The 11,030-nt window shown below is 33.7% G+C and overlaps 1 protein-coding gene across 1 annotated transcript; it reads left to right on the top strand.

Annotated features, from left to right (window-relative positions):
* Positions 1-2,204: 2,204 nt before the first annotated feature.
* Positions 2,205-10,309, top strand: LOC127734909 (uncharacterized). Its single transcript, XM_052244945.1, has 5 exons — positions 2,205-2,548; positions 5,039-5,149; positions 5,783-5,858; positions 6,326-6,594; positions 9,607-10,309. Exons 1-5 carry the CDS (start codon positions 2,402-2,404, stop codon positions 9,652-9,654), a joined length of 651 nt encoding a protein of 216 aa, XP_052100905.1. The 5' UTR covers positions 2,205-2,401; the 3' UTR covers positions 9,655-10,309.
* The last annotated feature ends 721 nt before the right edge of the window (positions 10,310-11,030 follow it).

Raw genomic sequence — 11,030 nt, forward strand, 5'->3', positions numbered from 1 at the left:
GCTACATTGTAGAATATAATAAAGTTCATTTTCTATCACACATAAACCACAATACATACAATTCCTATCTTTCCTATGAATACTAACAAAACGTCCAGTTTCAATACAAAGGTTATGCGATAAAGTCTCCCATCCTAGTAATACACTTGCGAACAAAGTACAACAGGACAATATATCTGTAAGTTAAATTGCAAAACTACATTTTTACCTTTAGTTATTAATTTACAGTTATCACTAACTAAAGTTTTGAACCAAATTTAAGTGTGCAAAAATTCATACTGAAACGTTAATCTATCTAATTCGAAATAGAGCATTATTTTCATGGACTTGGTTATTATTTTAGGTCCTTTTTGGTCACATAGCTCTTCGACTGTTTCGGTTCTTATACAACATTGGCTTTTAAATATTCGGCTTCGAGCGTTCTTGGTGAAGATAAATCCAGAAAAGCGCTTCGGATGCATAACATTTATAAAATGTTGTTTTTTTTTTTATTTACAGAAGCCCTAATGAACCTTTTCTATTGGAGGTGCTTTGTGTACTCCGCATATCTCATAACCATACATTAACATACGACTAACAGGGGCGTAGCTGGACTTAAATAAAGTGCAATCATAACTATCGGCGAGCGAAGCGAGGCGAAAAATTTTTTTGGACCATTTTATGCAGAAAATGATAACTTTTTTCGGGCATTTTCCCGGTGTGCCATGCTTATGAAATATACATAACTCCTTCACGCCCAAACTCCTATTTTGTGAATACCTGTGGATTTTATAGTGATTCGGCAAGGGAGGAGGCTATGGACCACTCAAAGTCCCCAGCTGGTCCAGGGTAGCACTCTAGTCGGGGATCCAGGACAGCACCGTAGACGGTGGTCCAGGGAAGCGAATCCCCACGAAGCTCCGGGCATATGAGTAATTACAGTGACTGCTTTGAACATGAAAAATACCCTATCTGTTTCTTACTATACCATATTTTCATGAAACGATAGTAAAAGTCTAGTGAGTTCCGTAATTTGCTGCTTATATTATTAACATGGTTATTTTCAAATATAAAATAAATTTTATAAAACGGGAAGATCAGGAAGAGTCGACAACCGAAGCGTTAATCAATGGACAATTGACAAACCCAGGAACAGATAAGACACAAAAGGAGAAACAAAAAAAATCAACATTGAAAACTAAATACAGATGAAAAACACGGACCCAGAAAACCCGTGCTCCGGAAGGGTAAGCAGTTCCTGCTTCTGGCAAGACATCCGTAGTGTTTCTCACGAAGGTCATTCTCAAATCAAAGGAGAGGTTTCTACAACAACGGTAGGTCATTTGGGACACAGTTGCCCCAGGTAAATTAATAGTCTTTTGGGCGAACGGACAATTGGAATACGAATCTAACGGCCACTTTTAAGTCTTGACTTATAAGTTAGGGATATAAATCTAAGATGTTTTCAAGGTGATTGTATTGAGCCTGTATTATTAAATGTTATTACTGCACGTAAGACTTAAAGTGTAGTTAATATCGAAAGTCCATATATCTATTTTTTGCCAAGGCAAATGATCGCAGAACTCACTCGGTGTTGAATTCCATTTCTTTGTGAACATGTATGAGCGCCAACGAAGATAGTCTGTCCTGTACCATGGTTGAACGGAGATAAGTTTTCGGTCTCCGTAATGCACTAAATGACTGTTCAGTAGTTGATGTAGTTATACTGGCATTGTAACTAGAATTGAGAAGATTGCGAATATTGAAGGATATAGCTCCTTATTAGTCACTGCTAGAGACGACATCAGAGATTTGGGCTTCAAACACCGCCCGACACGATAATGGCTGTAAAGGATAAAGACTATCCGTAATTCAATTTCAGAAATTTTTTTTTGTGAAAAAAATGTGCAAGCAAATGATTTTTTGCGTAAAGGCAGCTACGCGCCTGACTAACATAACTGAGTATCACACAATGTTAAGTGTATCTGAACATAGCGATGGAGAATTAATCGTCATCTAGAACATTACGACTGGCAGCAAGATAAATAACACTATCATGGCTGGAAATCTTTTTTAATTTTTAATTACTTCTTTTAAATGATTTTATTATTTTCCGTTAACATTATGTATTTTGATTAGCATAACGCTAGGACAAATACACTTATCGTCAAATGATTTTAAATTAAGTTTCAATCTAAAAATAAAAACGTACACAAAATCTCAGGTAAACCCGGTATTGGTTATTTCGCAAGTTATAACTAAGATAGCATTCCTTACAAAAAGTCATGTGAGGTATATCATATTGGAAGTGGTAAATTTCGTAATACCAAAGAAGTGTGTTTATCACAAGACTATCACAAGACTCCTAGAATCAATAAAAAAGCGGAAGTAAATTATCCGGCATTGGTTATTACAGAAAAAAATGGAAGAGCACACAATTGCTTTCGTTTTGTCCTTGCTTGCTTATGCTACAGCTACAACACAAGCATGTAGTTTTCCAGTACAAATGCAAGGGTTTGAAGGGATATCGATGGGATATCTAATAAATGGCACTGGAGGTGCAGTCGAGGTATGTAAATAAATATCTAAGCTATTTTTATCCAAAGTAAATGTTAGTAGTATGAGTAGTCACTACAATCAGCCGGATTGATAACAATTTTGGCATGCAGTTCTGGTGGGTAAAATTTCATCAAAGATACCATGTTTATGATTTAATACTCCAGATTCGATATTCTTAGATTCTGTTATTCGCCTACACTGAGTCGTCTTTAATGTACAGGGCACGGAGTAATTTCATTGATATTCTTATGGTCTGCGTGTAGACTTTTCGTAATCTTAACTTTACGTACACAACTCTTGCATCTCGGAATAAAAAAAATTTCACCTCTTCTGATTTAGGTCGAAATATTTATATTCCACTGGACTGTCTTTGTTGCTTTTTTGTTATGCTGATTTATGTATTTGCAATCGATATCAAATAAATGTCATTCAATAGATAATAGAAAACCATATTACTTAGACAAATACACGTCAACCATCGACAAAATGGTCCTCTGGTCTTGGTAGGGATTTTGATAACGACAGGGTTAAAGGTTTTATTCAAACATTATCACATGCCTTCATAATTATTTCAATATATCGACAGAAAATGATAAAGTTGATTACATGAAAACTTAACAAAAAGGTAGATTCTACTGGAGCACCAGAGCAGAGGCGGATTTAGGGGGAGGGGAGAGGTGGGGAGGCCCGGCTCCACTTATTGAGCTAAATTTATGGTTAATCCAGACTTTTTTCCTATTCCACTCCAAACTTTGTCTAGTTTGGGGCCCCCGGGCCCCCCTTTTTCAAAATTCTGGATCCGTATCTGCTGAGTTCAACCCCAAGTTTCGCTGCATGAATTTCGTGTTACTAATCAAAGTGTTATTGGGACTGTAGTTTGCCTTTCGTATATGTTATACTGGCTATGGTGTTGAATGCTTTTCTTCGACTTGTGGGTTTTTAACTTCAGTTATGAACACTGTGCCAAAGTTCAGTTTTTATGTATCTTTGTTTGACAGAAAACTTTGATATGTGTGTATGTACTTTTATAATAAAACCATTGTCATTATACTATTTTAGCGTTATTATAATTATTTGACTTTTACCCCCGTTGTGCAGTTGTAATTTCATGATGTATTGTCCCAGCGCGACGTGTTGCGGGGGACATAGAAAACTGGACTACCGTCCGTCCGTGCATCTACGAGTACGTCCGCGCGTCCATGCGTCTGTCCTTCCGATCTTGTTAGCGCTTTCACGTGTACATTTCTTGACAGATTTTTATAAAATTTATATCATAGGTTTCTATCATCAAAGTGTGGGACAAGTTCGAAAATCATTGCATTGTAAGCTTTCCCAAGCCTTCATTTCTGTAAGATATGTACAAAAAGTTTGAAAAACAAGAAGAAAACAAGGTTTTAGAATGTATTGCCCTTGGACAGATAAAATATGTGCAACGCGGGGGATATTGGAACTCTGTTTTTATTTATATATCATTACCATATTTAACTTTTATCCGTATTGCGACATGTGTGTGTGTGCGTGTGTGTTTGTGAAGTGTATCGTTTTTACTGACTTTATTCTTTTTCAAATTCTCTTGTCGGTGGAAATATCGAGCCAGTATGGACAGGTAGTTCACGGTTGTTTTTTTTCAAATATATTTTTGAATAAATCTAAACGTTCTAGCCCACAAGATATCAGTCCGCAGGACGACGTGTCACCTTACACGGACATGTTAATCTGTTTGATAATGAAATATTAAGTTATGAAATGAGAGGAGATTAATATATATTGCAGACTACGTGAAGTAAATCAAAGTTATTTATCTGGTTTGTGTTAAACATTTTCAGGTATACAGTTTTCAACCGACTATCTCTTGTCAAAGATGCAAATCAAAATATGAAGAAGATTTAACTGTATTTGCGCCGGTATCTTTTATTTGATGTTAATTAAGATACGTGCGATCACCATACTCACCAAACTCAGAATTATTCAGTTAGAAGTTACACTATTACCAGTTAATTGTAGAAAATGTTTATCCATCGAAAAAAAATAACTCTATTTTAAAATAAGCCACAAAAAACTATCAACGATAAAATCATACTAAGTCGTGTGATGGTTGATTTAAGTCCTAAAGTAGCAGTTTGTTTTTTCTCACTAGGAATCGCCTCTTTTTCGATTCTACTCTTTAATACTGTTTAATAGAGAAACAGCAAATATACATAAGTATTATATATTAGGTGTTTGATCAGACTCGTTGAGGATAGAATCCGCAACCTGTAGGCTCGAAGTCACAATAATATGTCTGGGAAAAGTGTCATGTCTTCTTGTAGACGTTTATCACGTGAGCTAGTCCATTAAAAATCCGGCTCAGTTTGTCGGTCACGTAAATAGCATTTTTCAAATTGCAATCCTGAATAGCATGATATATCTACTGCTGGACGTTAAAGAGTCACAAATCGATGTTGTTATTTAGTCAATACATTACAATCACTTAATTTGATATTTTCTTATTATATTCTAGGGAGGGTTTCAGATTGCCTATGATGTAAAAAGACAAAAATCTGTTATGATTGGAGAAGGACAAAGCATGGGATCCCTCTTTCACGAACATGTTCTCGATGATTATGCAAATGTAAGAAATAGCATCTGTGCTTAATTGTTTGAGGAGGTCATACAATTTCAGATATCTATATGAATTAAGCATTGATTTGTTTTAATTTGTTTCATTTCCTTTTTAATATCAGACCAAATAAAATGTTTCATTTATATTTATTTCAATATAAGGCTATTTTTTACGTTTGTTCAAGTCAAAAGTAATGCCTTTATATGGCTATGAAACCGTATTTGTATTTTTCAGGTTGACCATCTAACTAAATTCTCACAGCGTAAAGGGAAACATACGTTACAGTTCACCACATTTTAATTGAACATCATTAGTGTCCTTCATTTATACCTAAAAACACTTGGACACGTCCACAAACCTGAAAATCTTAATTAAACTCAAATTATAAGAATGGCCAAATAATCTCGATATCTATTTCTTTCTAAATACTATACAGGCTTAATTCAGTTGAAAAAAAAGAAAGGTATACAGTCTAAAAATACATGTTCACGAATGAAAAATCACCTCCCTTTTGAAGGTTTTTAAGACCAAATATTCATATTACCTCTTTCTATTGTATTTTAAAATGGAATCTGACACTATCATTTAGCATCTGAAAATACGTCGACTACATTTACGCTGATTTTACCAATTATATTGCAGGAAAAAGAGTATGTTGTTTTGAATGGCAAATGCACCATTATGCCTCTGAAACGTAAAATGTTGACTGGAATTCCAAGTGAGTAGATGTATACTTAGTATTTATTTACTTGCCAAATATTTCATTACAGAATTTTAAAGGAAAAGTATGAAAAACAAATAATTCCTTTCTATATTTACACTATAGTGGAGCAGGAGCTGCTTATCCTTGACATTGTTTGCGTTTGCACGTATACAGTGAAACCTGTCTAAACCGAACCTCTTCGGGACTTAAAATTTTGTTTGGTTTTGGCAGATGTTTGGTTTTAATCAGGTTCACAAAATTTGATATGATTGGACTTCAAAACATGTTTGGTTTAGACAGGTTTTATGTGTATTCAAGGCGCGGTTTAGACAGGTTTCCGACGCTGTATTTATATTTTTGTATGTACTCATCTCCGATGTTTATGACTGTAATTTAGGCTTCAAGAATACTCAATGACATGCTTTCATTTATAACGTTACTTTATATAAATAGCTATTACGAAATAATTTTATTTTACATAGGCGATGCAAAAAAGATTATGTCGTCGTATTATGGATTTGATGATAAGAAGATTGGTATCGACATGTACTCTTTCCCATACGAAGGATCCCAGATAACTATCTCTGTAATGAAAGAGGGATGTGTTCCCGTTGGAGAGCACATCACAGGAAAATCATTCCTGCTTGACGTCGGATTTTTGGGAATGACCAGTGGTGTCAAGAACGCCACGGTCTTTGACATCCCTAAACCGTGTCAGAGATCAATGCCACTGCGTTTCTTAGAACACAATGTAGGTACATTTAGCTTTAGACTTAACATTTATAAATGTTTCAGACAAATATTTTAAACTATAATGTGTTACTAAATTACTTCATTGGATATTTACATGTGCTACAAAAATGAGATTTTGAGGGTTATTACATCACTGTATATTTCGAAAATGCTCACATCAGCCTACTTTCGCCGTAACAACGCTTCATATACATTACAGACGGTTTTCGATGAAAAGTTTATCCATCAAATCAAATAACAATTTACATATCTAAAAATCGTCGGGGCTCGTATTTGTACTATTTTAAGTTTGTTGAAAAGGCGAGTTGAATGCTATCATCCATTAGAACTTGCTTGTAGTTGCAGAGGTCGATGTATAAAACAAACCTGTGCGGGTATTTAATTTAAAAAAAGAAAGAAATTTAGGAACAGCTTTTGGAATTGTCATAGAAGATTTACATGTATGCTGCAATTAGGCAGCTATTGTACAAATAGCAGGAATACAAACAAACTACCCCATTATCTTGTTTCCATGGTAAGCGAACGGAAGCGTTCAAATTATTGTTTACACAGTTTATTTTGGGCGATCCGCTTTTGAGCCATGTCGATTTTTCTAGGAAATTCAAAGAAACGGTTGAGAAGTAAAAACGTTAAATAAAGTGTCAAGGTTGAATGGCAAGACAAAAACTATATATTTTACATTTTCGGAAAATGTAATGTTCTTTTACTCGCTATGAGTCTCGCTTTATGTTGTTTCTAAAGCTCGTATAAATGAATGTTATGTCGTCCAACCATGTACACATATGTAATATATTGAATGTGTAATGCGTGATGTCCATCATGTACAAAATTTACACATTTCTATAATTTGTAAATATTTGTTTCGCCGACTATTAGACTTTTTAATACGAAACTAAGTGATCGACATCGTTGTAGTCAATTTGCATGAATTAAGTGTAAATATATGGGAAGTAAAATCTATTCCATTACACAAGGACTACACAGAGGAAAACTTTTAAGTAAGAATTATGTAGTCATAATCTTCTTTTTTTGCAGAAGGGAAGAAAGACCCAAAACATTTTACCACCTCAGACATTATACCAATATCAGTCCTCTCGAAAACTAGAAATAGTTATGAATGAAAGGAGATAGGGGTATACGCCAATGAGACAGCAATCCTATTACACAATAAAACCAATAAGACATGTAGTCTTACAGATTTACATAAAACCTTCAACAAAAGACAATGTGTCAATATTTGGGTGACCTACATTTGCGCAAATTTGAATTTTGACAGGATTTACGTTTGCGCAAACAACTGGTATTACGTTTGCGTGAATCAAAATTGAGAATGGAAACGGGGAACGCGTTAAAGAGACAACAACCCGACCAAACAGCATAAGGCCACCAATGGGTCTTCAACACAGCAAAAATATGAAAACAACACGTTATAAATTTCATGTGTCCGAAGCGCTTTTCTGGATTTACCTTCATCAGGAACGCTCAAAGTCGAATATTTGAGAGCCAAGACGTATTAGAAACTATACAGTTGAAGAGCTATATGACCAAAAAGTACCTTAAAAATAGCCAAATCCGTCTAAGGTCAACTATATCTGAGGGAGTTGAAACCTTAGTTTATTTTTAATTTCAAAATTTATAAACGGACAATTTTAGGAAGGTTTTGTTATAAATCATGTCAGTACCGAAATACTGACTACTGAGCTTATGATACCCTCGGGGACTGATAGTCCACCAGCAGAGGTATCGACCCAGTGCTGTAAAAAATGAAAACAACACGTTATAAATTTCATGCGTCTGAAGCGCTTTTCTGGACTTACCTTTATCAGGAACGCTCACAGCTGAATAATTGAGAGCCAAGGATGTATAAGAACCTAAACAGTTTAAGAGCTATATGACCAAAAAGTACCTAAGAAATAGCCAAATCAGTCCAAGATCAACTTTGCCTGAAGGAGTTGAAACCTTCAAAATTTATAAACGGACAACTTTAGAAAGGTTTTGTTATAAATCATGTCAGTACTTCGGTACTTACTATTGAGCTTATGATACTGTGTAACAGGTATCGAGCAAGAATTTTTCTTAGTTTATATCTGTTTTTAATCCTGAAAATAACCTGAAGTTTTAAGACAATGTTGTCGAAATTAGTCTTAAATCGATAAACACATAATTCATTCGTTAAAATAAACATGTAAAAGCAAAGTCTTGAATAAAATACAGTGTTTTTACCTTAAAAGGAATATTTAAAGTATATAAAACATAGTCTGGAATAAAACACAGTATGTATGTTCTAGACCGGAACAATCTTGTAAGTCTCACTTCTAATTGGGTGATTAAGGATAATATGGGTGTGAAATTTCTCCAACATTAAATTAAAAAAAATGTTCAACGGTGAACTGGATTGTGTCACTGTATGTGTGTTTCACAGGAGATGGGATATCGCTATGGCGTAATTAAAATGTTTAAATGTACGTAGTCAGCTGAACTTTCAGAATAACCAGTATAGTTTGTTGTCTTTCTAATTTTCCGTCATTATTTTCACGATTTTGCTCAATTTTTTCCATAAACAAAACTTTCCATTCGCGATCTGTTTACATTCTACTTTTGCATATTTTCTTGTTGAATCTCCTAGAAATGTCTACATTTTCTACTCTTTATCTATACGAAAAGTATATCCATCGAATATCAAGGACCTTTTCCCTTTATTTGACTCAGAGATTGTAATCGCCATCTTTAATCTCGATTTTCGCATTGTCATTTCAGTAAATTAAAAATAAAAAAAATTAATCTCTTTGGCTTTATTTCCGAATTCATAATATTTTCAATAAAAATCTCTGATTTTTCAAACCATTCTAAATAGAAACTTAAATTAATCCGCGGAAAAGTAGTAGATTTTTTCAACATATAAATATCGGTTTATTAGATGACAAAAACATTCGACAACCCATATTATTATTTATATAGGTATACTCTTATGGTGATAATACTTTGATTCTTTTGTGCATTTTTTTTTCAGAGAGTTGAATTTCTAAGGAATACCAGACATTTCTCTTCTATTCATTAACAGTTAGAGTTTGTTATACAGCACACTTTTGTTCATCCTTACAGACCATGATTGGATCCGAAGTTTTCCCACATGAACTTAATATATTCCTCTTGTAAAAGTGTACTTTTTATTCACAAATCATCAAAACTTACCCCAAATTATTGTGGTAAAAAATGACATTGGATAATTCCAGAGAATAAAGATCTGATTTTTAAGTTTTCAGTGTTCACACACTTTACTCTCATAACATATTTTATAATTTTAATCTCTTTTTTACAAATGTAAGTATCATTTTATATGAATTCATAAATATGCCTACTTCATATTTTAAAAAAAATACTGAACAATTATAGATTCGCATCAACGTTGAAATTGAAGAATCATATATTACTACCTCTTTTAACCTTATAATGGGATTTGTTAGAAGTTTTGACACATTGTTAAAGAAAAGTTGGTACATTTGAGACTTTTGAAGTGTGAAGAATGTTGTTGAGTTTCTTGGAGTCTAAGTATATGTTCTACAAATAGAACTAGTTTGCAGTGTTTAAATATGAATGTTTTTTTTTCATTTATTGTAGAATTATCAATTTGTAGATGTTTTCTACTGTTGAAATAAACTCAGTGTTCCTATCGTAATTTGTCAAATATCTGTATTAAAAATATTTTTCGAAAACGGTTATTTAAAATATTCGTTTTGTTTTGACATTGGTTCAACTTGATTAAGAGGATGTGCTCTTTAGTTGTTTAAAAATTGCAATCTAAAGCATAGCAGTACAAACTAGAAGATCTAAAGAGCCTGTGTCGCTCACCCGGATCTGTGTGCATATTCAACAATGGCAACTCTCCAACATTGGAGACTAGAATATAATTCATGACTAGAAATAATATCCTTCTTGTTTATAATTTTTGTTGTTTTACAGTAACTGTTTCTCTCTACTATAGTTTCTGACAAAAACGCAAATTTAAAAAAAAAAAAAAATGGAGTTGAATAATGGTTTACTTTTATAAATTGTAACTTGGATGGAGAGTTGTCTCATTGGCACTCATACCACATCTTCCTATATCTATTGAATGACAATTTTAGCTATGTTGGCTAACACAAATCATATATCTTGTCTTGCTAAACATTTTTTCTATTAGAAATTTCTCTACATCTATCATAGTTTTCAAGGTAACAGGCAAACTACAAGAAAAAAAGTGTCATTTAAGGACACGCACTGCTAAAAGGAGTCGACTAACGATTTCGGCTGCGTTGACTTATTAGTAGATCTTATCTTGCTGGGCATTTTTGTTTTTAAAAGTTTTTTTATAGCTATTATAGTTTCCAATGTAATTGGCAAAATTGAAAAAAAAAATGTCATTTAAGGGCAATGCCGCAATAGCTCATAAAACTC

This window comes from Mytilus californianus, unplaced genomic scaffold (assembly GCF_021869535.1).
Source record: "Mytilus californianus isolate M0D057914Y unplaced genomic scaffold, xbMytCali1.0.p SCAF_3, whole genome shotgun sequence".
In the NCBI taxonomy this organism is placed as follows: domain Eukaryota; kingdom Metazoa; phylum Mollusca; class Bivalvia; order Mytilida; family Mytilidae; genus Mytilus; species Mytilus californianus.

Coding starts and splice junctions, on each gene's coding strand:
- LOC127734909 (XM_052244945.1), top strand. CDS start 2,402: ATGGAAGAGCACACAATTGCTTTCGTTTTGTCCTTGCTTGCTTATGCT. Junction 2,549..5,038: donor GCACTGGAGGTGCAGTCGAG/GTATGTAAATAA, acceptor ATTATATTCTAG/GGAGGGTTTCAGATTGCCTA. Junction 6,595..9,606: donor TGCGTTTCTTAGAACACAAT/GTAGGTACATTT, acceptor TTTTTTTTTCAG/AGAGTTGAATTTCTAAGGAA.